Source organism: Musca domestica, unplaced genomic scaffold (genome assembly GCF_030504385.1).
Source record: "Musca domestica strain aabys unplaced genomic scaffold, Musca_domestica.polishedcontigs.V.1.1 13, whole genome shotgun sequence".
Lineage (NCBI taxonomy): Eukaryota > Metazoa > Arthropoda > Insecta > Diptera > Muscidae > Musca > Musca domestica.
Window position 1 is genome coordinate 17,473,271 of NW_026712172.1, and position 12,196 is coordinate 17,485,466.

General features: G+C 32.2%; 1 protein-coding gene across 1 annotated transcript; it reads right to left on the minus strand.

Moving 5' to 3' along the window:
• Nucleotides 1-1,389: 1,389 nt before the first annotated feature.
• On the minus strand, nt 1,390-11,901 carry LOC131800890 (uncharacterized). Its single transcript, XM_059118749.1, has 2 exons — nt 10,226-11,901; nt 1,390-1,447 (listed from the first exon to the last, which is right to left on the minus strand). Exons 1-2 carry the CDS (start codon nt 11,899-11,901, stop codon nt 1,390-1,392), a joined length of 1,734 nt encoding a protein of 577 aa, XP_058974732.1.
• Nucleotides 11,902-12,196: the final 295 nt, after the last annotated feature.

Here is a 12,196-nt window from a genome sequence, read left to right on the forward strand (position 1 = left end):
CTAGCTGCTCTACTGGTCCGTCGAATACAAAGGGTACCATGTGTAGTACCTTCTGGTACTTTTTGTACCCTTCTACTACAAATTTTCAAAAACCAGCCTTATCTGACTCCTTCGGATCAAGAGTGACCCTCTTCCGTACACTCCATCAGTGACCCTCATTCGAAATTTCTCCAAAAGAGTTCTAGCTGCTCTACTGTTTTGTCAAATACAAAGGGTACCGTATTTAGTACCTTTTAGTACTTTTCGTGCCCTTCTACTACGAATTTCCAAAAACCCAGCCTTATCTGACAACTTCAGATCAAGAGTGACCCTCTTCCGTAGACCCGCCATCAGTGACCCTCATTCGAAATTTCTCCAAAAGAGTTCTAGCTGCTCTACTGGTTCGTGAAATACAAAGGGTACCGTTTTTAGTACCCTTTTAGTACTTTTCGTACCGTCCTACAACGAATTTCCAAAAATCGAGCCTTATCTGACACCTTCGGATCAAGAATGACCCTCTCCCGTACACTCCATCAGTGACCCTCATTCGAAAGTTCTCCAAAAGAGTTCTAGCTGCTCTACTGGTTCGTCAAATACAAAGGGTACCGTATTTAGTACCCATTTTGTACTTTTCGTACCCTTCTACTACGAATTTCCAAAAACCCAGCCTTATCTGACACCTTCGGATCAAGAGTGACCCTCGTCCGTACACTCCATCAGTGACCCTCATTCCAATTTCTGCTCTACTGGTTCGTCGAATACTATAGGTACCATGTGTGGTACCTTCTGGTACTTTTTGTACGGTTCTAATCTTAATCTGCCTTGAAGATCTTCACTCTATTACCATTCCATTTCCTTGCTTTCATTCGTTAACTGGATTCTTTTGCCGTTCAATAAATATCTTCTTCTTCTTCAATCATTATTAATACTTCCTCTCTTACGCTAGAGCATGTGGGGCAGAGGGGGCAACAGAAAATGATGGATTTTTTTTTTCCTGGAACAACAGAAGAAGGAAATCACTTCTTTGACTTTCTAAAATTTTCAAAACAGGGGGATATCAAGTGTAGCAGCTGGGCGACGGAAGGCTACCTTTAGCCAAGAACAGCCAAAACCAACAACAACGAACATGCAATCGACAAAAACATGTGGGAATGTCATGTATGCATGTCTGTCTGTGTGTCTGTCTGTCTGAATGAGAAGTAGGCATTTGCAGGAAATATTAAATCAATGCTTAACTTCTTGAGTAGTTTTTCAACTGGTTCGCAGAAAAAGAAAAAAAAAAGACTGGTACTTCGTCTTCTTCTTCTTTTCTCCATTGCCTTGTGGTTCACATGTCGCAAAAGGCACGTAGAACATATGAATGAATCACTGAGTGAGAGCGTGAATTGATACGCCAAAACTATGCCTCATTTACATGGGCTGGCTGGTTGGTCGATTGGTTGGTGGTTTTGTGGTCGAGTCTTTAGCCCTGTGAATTATGTTCGAACAAATCAATTATCAAGAAAAATTACACAATAAGTATTGATGGCTGTGCTAATTTCCCAGGAAAGTGGTCTGATTTTGAATTCTAATGCGATATTGGGAGCAGTTCGTTTTTTTTTCTATGATTTTTTTGACGTCATCATATCACACAGGGTAATCAGGGTAATGTTTCTAAGAATTTCGACACATTTGTTCCAGGGACACACACAGTGGAATGGAAGCGGTTAAATATTTTTAAAGAGCCATCGAAAAAATGGATTATTAAAAAAATGTAAAGATCTCTTTTAAACGTGGGCTTTTTAAAAAAAAATATTGTTGAAAGATTTCTCACAAGCCTGGTTTTTTTTAATTTTTTTTTGTAAATTTAAAAAATATATTATTTTTAAAATATTAAAAGATATAAAAAATATTTAATTTTTAAAATAAAATATTTTTCCAATAATTTTCAATAATTATGGACTTTTAAGATTTTTTAGACTCTAATGAACGTGGATTTTTTAAAAATATTTTTAAATGGTCTCTAATGAACATAGAATTTAAAAAAATATTTTTCCAAAGGACCCTAATGAACGTGGATTTTTTAAAAATATTTTTCCAAAGGACTCTAATTAACATTGATTTTTTAAAAATATTCTTCCAAAGGACTTTAATGCACATGGGTTTTTTAAAAAGATTTTTCCAAAGGACTCTAATGAACGTGGATTTTTTTAAAATATTTTTTCAAAATACTCTAATGAACGTGGATTTTTTAAAAATATTTTTAAATGGTCTCTAATGAACATAGAATTTAAAAAAATATTTTTCCAAAGGACCCTAATGAACGTGGATTTTTTAAAAATATTTTTCCAAAGGACTCTAATTAACATTGATTTTTTAAAAATATTCTTCCAAAGGACTTTAATGCACATGGGTTTTTTAAAAAGATTTTTCCAAAGGACTCTAATGAACGTGGATTTTTTTAAAATATTTTTTCAAAATACTCTAATGAACGTGGATTTTTTAAATATATTTTTAAATGGAGTATTTTTTAAAAATATTTTACCAAAGGACTTCAATTAATAAACGTGGATTTTTTTAAAAATATTTTTCCAAAGGACTTCAATTAATAAACGTGGATTTTTTTTTAAATATTTTTCCAAAGGACTTCATTAATAAACGTGGATTTTTCTAAAAATATTTTTGCAAAGGACCCTAATGAACGTGGATTTTTTAAAAATATTTTTCCAAAGGACCCTAATGAACGTGGATTTTTAAAAATACATTTTCATTGGACTCTAATGAACATGGACTTTTTAAAAATATGTTTCCAAAGGACTCTAATGAACATGGATTTTTAAAATATTTTTCCAAAGGACACTAATGAATGTGGATTTTTTTAAATATTTTTTCAAAATATTCTAATGAACGTGGAATTTTTAAAAATATGTTTTCTATAGACCAACGAACGTGAATTTTTTTAAATATTTTTTTTTTCAATAGACCTTATTGAAAGTGTATTTTTAAAAATATTTTTCCAAAGGACTCCAGTTAATAAACGTGGATTTTTTTTTAATATTTTTCCAAAGGACTCCAACTAAAAAGCGTTGATTTTTTTTTAAATATTTTTTTAAAGGACTCAAATGAAACTGGATTTTTTAAAAAAATTAATTGAAGTAATAAACGCGGATTTTTTTAAAAATATTTTTCCAAAGGACTTCAATTAATAATCGTGGATTTTTTTAAAAATATTTTTCCAAAGGACTTCAATTAATAAACGTGGATTTTTTTTTAAAAATATTTTTCCAAAGGACTTCAATTAATAAACGTGGATTTTTTTAAAAATACTTTTCCAAAGGACTCTAATTAACATGGATTTTTTAAAAATATTCTTCCAAACGACTCTAATGAACATGGAATTTTAAAAATATTCTTCCAAAGGACTCTAATGAACATGGAATTTTAAAAATATTTTTCCAAAGGACCCTAATGAACGTGGATTTTTTAAAAATATTTTTCACAAGGACCCTGATGAACGTGGATTTTTAAAAAAAAAATTTAAATGATCTCTAATGAACGTGGATTTTTTTAAAAATATTTTTAAATGGTCTCAAATAAACGTGGATTTTTTAAAAATATTTTTCCGAAGGACCCTAATGAACGTGGATTTTTTAAAAATATTTTTAAATGGTCTCTAATAAACGTAGACTTTTTTAAAAATATTTTTTCCAAATGACCCTAATGAACGTGGATTTTTTAAAAATATTTTTCCAAAGGACCCTAATGAACGTGGATTTTTTAAAAATATTTTTCCAAAGGACCCTAATGAACGTGGATTTTTAAAAATACATTTTCATTGGACTCTAATGAACATGGACTTTTTAAAAATATGTTTCCAAAGGACTCTAATGAACATGGATTTTTAAAATATTTTTCCAAAGGACACTAATGAATGTGGATTTTTTTAAATATTTTTTCAAAATATTCTAATGAACGTGGAATTTTTAAAAATATGTTTTCTATAGACCAACGAACGTGAATTTTTTTAAATATTTTTTTTTTCAATAGACCTTATTGAAAGTGTATTTTTAAAAATATTTTTCCAAAGGACTCCAGTTAATAAACGTGGATTTTTTTTTAATATTTTTCCAAAGGACTCCAACTAAAAAGCGTTGATTTTTTTTTAAATATTTTTTTAAAGGACTCAAATGAAACTGGATTTTTTAAAAAAATTAATTGAAGTAATAAACGCGGATTTTTTTAAAAATATTTTTCCAAATGACTCCAATTAATAAACGTGGATTTTTTTTAATATTTTCCAAAGGACCCTAATGAACGTGGATTTTTTAAAAATATTTTTCCATAGGACTGTAATTCACATGGATTTTTTCAAATATTTTTCCAAAAGACACTAATGAACGTGGATTTTTTTAAAAATATTTTTCCAATGGACTCTAATGAACGTGGATTTTTTAAAAATATTTTTCCAAAGGACCCTAATGAACGCGGATTTGTTAAAAATTATTTTTCCACAGAACCCTAATGAACGTGGATTTTTTTAAAATATTTTTCCAAAGAACTCAAATGTAACTGGGTTTCTTAAAATTATTTTTCCAAAGGACTCTATTGAATGTGGATTTTTTTGAAATATTTTTCCAAAGGACTCTAATGAACTTGGATTTTTAAAAAATAATTTTTCATGGGACTCTAATGAACGTCATTTTTAAAAAATTATTTTTCCAAAGGACTCCAATTAATAAACGTGGATTTTTTAAAAATTATTTTTCCAATGGACTCCAATTAATAAACGTGGATTTTTTAAAAATTATTTTTCCAAAGGACTCCAATTAATAAACGTGGATTTTTTAAAAATTATTTTTCCAAAGGACTCCAATTAATAAACGTGGATTTTTTAAAAATTATTTTTCCAAAGGACTCCAATTAATAAACGTGGATTTTTTAAAAATTATTTTTCCAAAGGACTCCAATTAATAAACGTGGATTTTTTAAAAATTATTTTTCCAAAGGACTCCAATTAATAAACGTGGATTTTTTAAAAATTATTTTTCCAAAGGACGTGGATTTTTTAAAAATTATTTTTCCAAAGGACTCCAATTAATAAACGTGGATTTTTTAAAAATTATTTTTCCAAAGGACTCCAATTAATAAACGTGGATTTTTTAAAAATTATTTTTCCAAAGGACTCCAATTAATAAACGTGGATTTTTTAAAAATTATTTTTCCAAAGGACTCCAATTAATAAACGTGGATTTTTTTAAAAATAGTTTTCCAAAGGACTCCAGTTAATAAACTTGGATTTTTTAAAAATTATTTTTCGAAAGGACTCCAATTAATAAACGTGGATTTTTTAAAAATTATTTTTCGAAAGGACTCCAATTAATAAACGTGGATTTTTTAAAAATTATTTTTCCAAAGGACTCCAATTAATAAACGTGGATTTTTTAAAAATTATTTTTCCAAAGGACTCCAATTAATAAACGTGGATTTTTTTAAAAATAGTTTTCCAAAGGACTCCAGTTAATAAACTTGGATTTTTTAAAAATTATTTTTCGAAAGGACTCCAATTAATAAACGTGGATTTTTTAAAAATTATTTTTCGAAAGGACTCCAATTAATAAACGTGGATTTTTTAAAAATTATTTTTCCAAAGGACTCCAATTAATAAACGTGGATTTTTTAAAAATTATTTTTCCAAAGGACTCTAAGGATTTTTTAAGAATATTTTTCCAAGGGACTCCAATTAATAAACGAGGATTTTTTTAAAAATTATTTTTCCAAAGGACTCTAAGGATTTTTTAAGAATATTTTTCCAAGGGACTCCAATTAATAAACGAGGATTTTTTAAAAAAATATTTTTCCAAAGGACTCCAATTAATAAACGGAGATTTTTTAAAAATTATTTTTCCAAAGGACTCCAATTAATAAACGTGGATTTTTTAAAAATATTTTTTCAACTTTTCACTAGGTTTTTTAAAAATATTTTTTAACGAAGAAAAATAATTCCAATAGTCAGGTTAATTATAGGTCCCGAAAATAATATTTTTAAAAAATTCTCATTACCGTCCCACTGTCTCCTTGCTGTCACTAGTCGGCGTGCCCATTTGACCACCATGTTCCAAGTGGTGATTCGTTTTTGCTTTTTTTTTCCTCATGTCACATATTAATTTACATGGTCACATATTTATTAAGCTGACCCCCCCGGCATCCTGCTGCCTGCCCGCCTGCCTTCAGTCACATGTACATGTATGTATGTTCGCACAAGCCTTTTTGTGTGCGACTTAATAAAGTTGTCAGTGTCAATGATGTTGATTGAATAATTAACCACTTAAGTGAGGAAAAATGATAGAGCCACCGCTGCAAAATTTATAGAATCAGCAAAGGAAAAGAAAAACATATTTATTTTAATTGGACTTTTCACACCCTGCCAAACATTCCAGACAAAGTTTGCTGGAATTTTATCGACGATGGTCAATTAAAAGGAAATTATAAATAAAGAAATAAAGAAATAAATAAAAAAAATAGACAATTGATAGATTTAAAGGAAAATTCATACCGTTTTCAATTATTAAGCCTTATTTTTTCTGAGGTATCCAAAATGTGGTATTTTCTTCCTTAATTTCTGATTTTTGTGGATCCATCCTAAAGAAAAATGCATTCCTCATCAAATTTCATTATGGGACTCTGAATACAGAAAATCTATAGGGGCAATATATATTGCGGAACTATCACTTCCGAATTTACACAAACGAAAAGATGTTCATTTTTGTCTGTCTTTCGAAAAGGGGAATTTTCTTGCTTAATTTCTAATTTTTGAGAGATTATCCTAAAAGGAAAATTTTTCCTCATCAAATTTCACTATAGATCGCGAAACACAAGAAATCTGTACGAGCAATATATATAAAGCTACAGGACCAACATATAAGCATTAATTTTATTTAAAAGAAAAAAAAAAACAGTTATCCGTTTTATATCCTCTATTTCAAAACTGGGCGCTTTCTCCCTTAATTCTTCATTTTTGGGCCTCGTTATCAAAGGAGAAAATTTTATCCATCAAATTTTACTATGGGCCTCTGAATATCTGAAATCGGTGGGTCTAACATATATAGCTAAAATATCGGCCATAATTCACATATACCATTCATATGGTTATTTCTTGGTTGCTTCCCAGAAAACGAGTTTTTCTTCTTTGATTTCCAATTTTTGAAGGTTTATCCTAAGGCAAGAATTATTCCTCGTTGGATTTCACTATAGGTCTCTAAATAAAATAAATCGGAGGGTCTAATATATAAAGCTAAAATGTTAACCTTAGTTCACATATACGAAATATGGGTCATTTTGACAGCCTTTGAAAAAGTCGAATTTTTCTTCCTTAAATTCTAATTTTTGAGAGTTTTTTCTGAAGGAGAAATTATTGCTCATCAAATTTCGCAATGGGTCTCCGAACACAAGAAATCTGTAGGAGAAATATATATAGACCAAATATTAGCCTTAATATACAAATAAACAATTCAATTATGCCTTCCGTTCGACTACGATCAAACACGAAGAATTTTGTCTTCATTTCAAAATGAACCACTTACTCTTTTATTTTTCCAATTTGATCATTATCATCATTATCTCCCTTAATTCTTAATTTTTGGGCTTTTTTATCAAAGGAGGAAGTGTTCCCCATAAAGTTTCACTATAGGTCTTCGAAATGTCGTAACCTCTATATATGACCCCTATCACGAAAAAATACCTATTCAATTAGGGGCAAATGAGAGTTTTTTTTATTTTACCTTCACTTCCAAATTTGCCATTCTTTCCCTTAATTCTTCATTATTGGGCTTTGTGATCAAAGGAGAAAAGCTTCCCCATAAAATTTCACTATAGGTCTCAGAAATGTCGGATCCTCCATGTATGACCCATATCACGAAAAAGTACCTTCCAATTAGGGGTAAATTCATTTTTTTATTTTTCCTTCACTTCAGAATTGGTCATTTTCTCCCTTAAATCTTTATTTGTGGGTCTCATTATCAAAGAAGAAAATGATCTACATCAAATTTCACTATGGATCGCGGAACACAAGAAATCTTTACGAGCAATATATATAAAGCTACATGACGAAAATATAAGCATTAATTTTATTTAAAAGAAAAAAAAACGGTTATCCGTTTTATTTTCTCTAATTCAATATTGGCCACTTTCTCCTATAATTCTTCATTTTTGGGATTCGTTATCAAAGAAGAAAATATTCCACATAAAATTTCACTACAAGTCTCCAAAATAACGGAACCTCCAAATATGACCCATTTCACGAAAAAAATCCCTTCCAATAAGAGGCAAATGAAAAAATTCTTTATTTTTCCTTCAATTCAAAATTGGCCATTTTCTTTCATTATTCCTCATTTTTAGGGTTCGTTATCAAAGAAAAAAATGTTCCCCATAAAAATTCACCTTAAGCCTCCAAAATGACAGAATCTCCAGATATGACCCTTATCATGAAAAATTCCGTCCGTCCAATTAGAGAAAAATTAGAATTGTTCTTTATCATTCCTTCATTTCAAAAATGGCCAATTTCTCCCTTAATTCTTCATTTTTGGGTCTCGCTATCAAAGAAGAAAATGATCTCCATCAAATTTCACTATAGGTCTCTGAAATGACGGAAGCTCCAAATATGACCCATATCAGAAAAGAATACCTTCCAATAAGGGGTCAAAATAATTGTTTGCTTTATTTTTCTTTCACTTCAAAATTGGAAATTTGCTCCCTTATTTCTTCCTTTTTGGGCCTCGTTCTCAAAGTAGAAAATGTTCCCTATTAAATTTCAGTATAGGTCTTGGAAATGACGGAACCTCTAGCTATAACCCATATCAGGAAAAAGTACCTTCCAATTAGAGGTCAATTTCTTTTTTTTCTTAATTTTTCCTTCACTCCCAAATTGGTAATTTTCTCCCTTAATTCTTCATTTTTGGGTCTCGCTATCAAAAAAGAAAATGATCTCCATCAAATTTCACTATAGGTCTCCGAAATGACAGAAGCTCCAAATATGACCCCTATCACGAAAAAATTCCGTTCAATTAGGTAAAAATTAAAAATTTCCTTTATCATTCCTTCACTTCAAAAATGGCCACTTTCTCCCCTAATTCTTTGTTTGTGGTCCCCGTTATCGAAGGCTAAAATGTTCCCCATAAAATTTCACTATAGGTCTCCAACATGATGGAACCTCCAGATATGACCCATATCAGGAAAGAATACCCATCCAATTAGGGATCAAAATAATTTTTTGCTTTATTTTTCTTTCACTTCAAAATTGGAAATTTGCTCCCTTATTTCTTCCTTTTTGGACCTCGTTCTCAAAGTAGAAAATGTTCCCCATTAAATTTCAGTATAGGTCTTGGAAATGACGGAACCTCTAGCTATAACCCATATCAGGAATAAGTACCTTCCAATTAGAGGTCAATTTCTTTTTTTCTTAATTTTTCCTTCACTTCCAAATTGGTAATTTTCTCCCTTAATTCTCCATTTTTGGAGAATTTGATCTCCATCAAATTTCACTATAGGTCTCTGAAATGACGGAAGCTCCAAATATGACCCCTATCATGAAAAAATTCGATCCAATTAGGGGAATATGAGAATTTTTCTTTATCTTTCCTTCACTTCAAAAATGGACAATTTCTCCCCTAAATCTTCATTTTTGGGCCTTTTTATCAAAGGAGGAAATGTTCCCCACTAAATTTGACTATAGGTCTTCGAAATGTCGGAACCTCCAGCTATAGCCCATATCAGGAAAGAATAACTTCAGATCAGGCGTAAATTCATTTTTTTTTTTTTAATTTTTCCTTCACTTCAAAATTGGTCACTTTCTCCATTAATTCTTTATTTTTGGATCTCTTTATCAAAGGGGAAAATGTTCCTCATTAAATTCCACTATAGGTCCCCAAACTGACGGAACCTCCAGCTATGACCCATACCATGAAAAAATCCAATCCAATTAGGAACAAATGAGATTTTTTCCTAAATTGTTCCTTCAATTCCAAATTGGCCATTTTCTCCCATAATTCTTCATTTTTGAGCTTCGTTATCCAAGGAAAAAATGTTCCCCATTAAATTTCACTATAGGTCTCCAACATGACGGAACCTCCAGATATGACCAATATCACGAAAAAGTTCAAATCAATTAAGGACAACAGAAATTAATTTTTTTTCTTTATTTCTCCTTCACTTCCTTCCCAACCTCTTAAAGACAATTATCTCGACAATAAAACATATCAGCGAAAAAGAATACCCTGCAGCCAAAATCAGGCCACACATTACAAAATATTCCAAAGACAATGGCTCTACGGACAAATCTTCGTTGGGTATGAATGCTATGTCACCTCGCCGAATACCCTCCTCAAAAGTTTCCAGTTGACGATACATGATTAGGCCACTGCAAAACATATTCTCCATAAAGGACATCAAGTGGTCATGTAGAGGCCAATAGAAACGCATGGGAATTTCTCCTATATCCGTGGTCACAGCTTCCTGACCCAGTTTTTTCATTCTCGGCCTCAAGAGAAATTTCTGCTGGTAAAGTAAAAAATCCACCTCGGCATCAATGCCAAAGTAAACATATTCCGGATTAAGGGCACGCATATTGGCCACAGCTTCCTCCTCGGTAAAGAGCACCGTCTGGCGGCGGATCTCCGCAGGGGCATCGGTTATTTCAAGGACATACTGCTGGAATCCCGTGGTCACTATGGTCAAATTATGACTAATGACATCGGCAATGGAATCGATTTCATGTTTATAGATCTTGGTAAGCAATAGGGCCGACAGGATGGCCAAATAGTAGTTCGACAGCATAAATCCACTGAAAATAAGTATGGATTCCACGCCATAGTGATAAGGTAGGGAAAAGTGCTCCACACTAAAGCCGGCACAGATTATTCCCTGAAACGTGGTAAACAGGCTATTGATGATGCGTAGCTCTCCATATTCCTTGTACTCCACCAACATCAGCAGAATCAGGGTACTCACAAAGGTGATGGCAATCAGGATCCACACCTCCTCGGTAAATGGCATGCGGAAATAATTGTAATTCTCCAATGGCCTATCGAACGGTACCACCAAGCGGCTGGTGACAATTATTTGTGGCCTTGTGGTCTCAACACCCGTGCCAAAGAGTATGGCATCCGAACAAATATCCAATGTTTGGGTTACAATCGATTCGATGCAACTTAAAATCGAATATTGAGACATGTTCGGCATGATAATATATTCCAAGGTGGCATTGGCCTCGGTGAACATTAGAATGGTGTTGCCATAAAATCCGCCCAGCTGTAAATTTTCCTCCTCATCGAAAAAGGCGGTAACCCTGGGTGGATTGTTGCCCACCGCCACCTTGATGGGGTAACCCTGTAAATCCACCACTCGATTCCGTTTCATTTCAAAATATTCCTCCAAGGAAACTGATTTCATTTTCATTTGCGGTATCGAATCCATGCTGAGATATTTATTTTCCACTTCTGCACCTCCACTCGCCAAAAGGACATGCCAAAATCCCTGCTGCCAACACCACTCAAATAACCACAACCATTGCTCTTCTCCTCCATCCTCCTCCTCCGTTGACCAATTTCCATTGGTGTAAAAAATAATATTGGCCAAATGCAAATTAACCAATACCGGTTTGAATACCTCCTCCAGATAACTGAACTCCATGTCATCCAGGCTAACAAAGCTCAAAACCCTTTCGCCCTGGGTTTGCCTCAGATCCTTGAATGTACCATTCCCTCCATCCTCACCAGCTATTACCAATTGAGGCTGCTGAAAATCTTGCAGAAGCTCCCGCGTTCCATTATTGGTAAATATCAGCAGGGTGTAGATATCAAATTCCTGATAAAATTTTGAAATTATCTCCAAAGGACTCTCGGCTTGAGAATTTTTTAAGAAAATCAAAAAATAAACTAACGTTAACTTCATTTTCCTGCCTCAAACTAAAATGCGATTTTCCAAAACCACCAGCACTAAAGTACCTCATTTTTTATGTTCAAATCCTCCAGAGATTTTCCGGGCAGAGATTATAGAGAAGCCATGTTGAGGCTATCAAATTTAATGTTATTTAATTTAACTCTGAATTGGTTTACATTTGATTCTGACAACCCTATAACAAGGCTATTATCTCAAATATCATTCACAATTGCATTCTGTTAATGGAGCATTTTACACTCTTGTCAGGTCTCATAAATATTTAATGTAATTTTATAAAAAAAAAACG

Excerpts from the sequence above, each read along its gene's own strand:
- LOC131800890 (XM_059118749.1), bottom strand. The coding sequence starts at position 11,901 with ATGAAGTTAACGTTAGTTTATTTTTTGATTTTCTTAAAAAATTCTCAA. Across the intron at positions 1,448-10,225 it reads GGCCTGATTTTGGCTGCAGG|GGCTAAAGACTCGACCACAA; the intron begins GTATTCTTTTTC and ends CATAATTCACAG.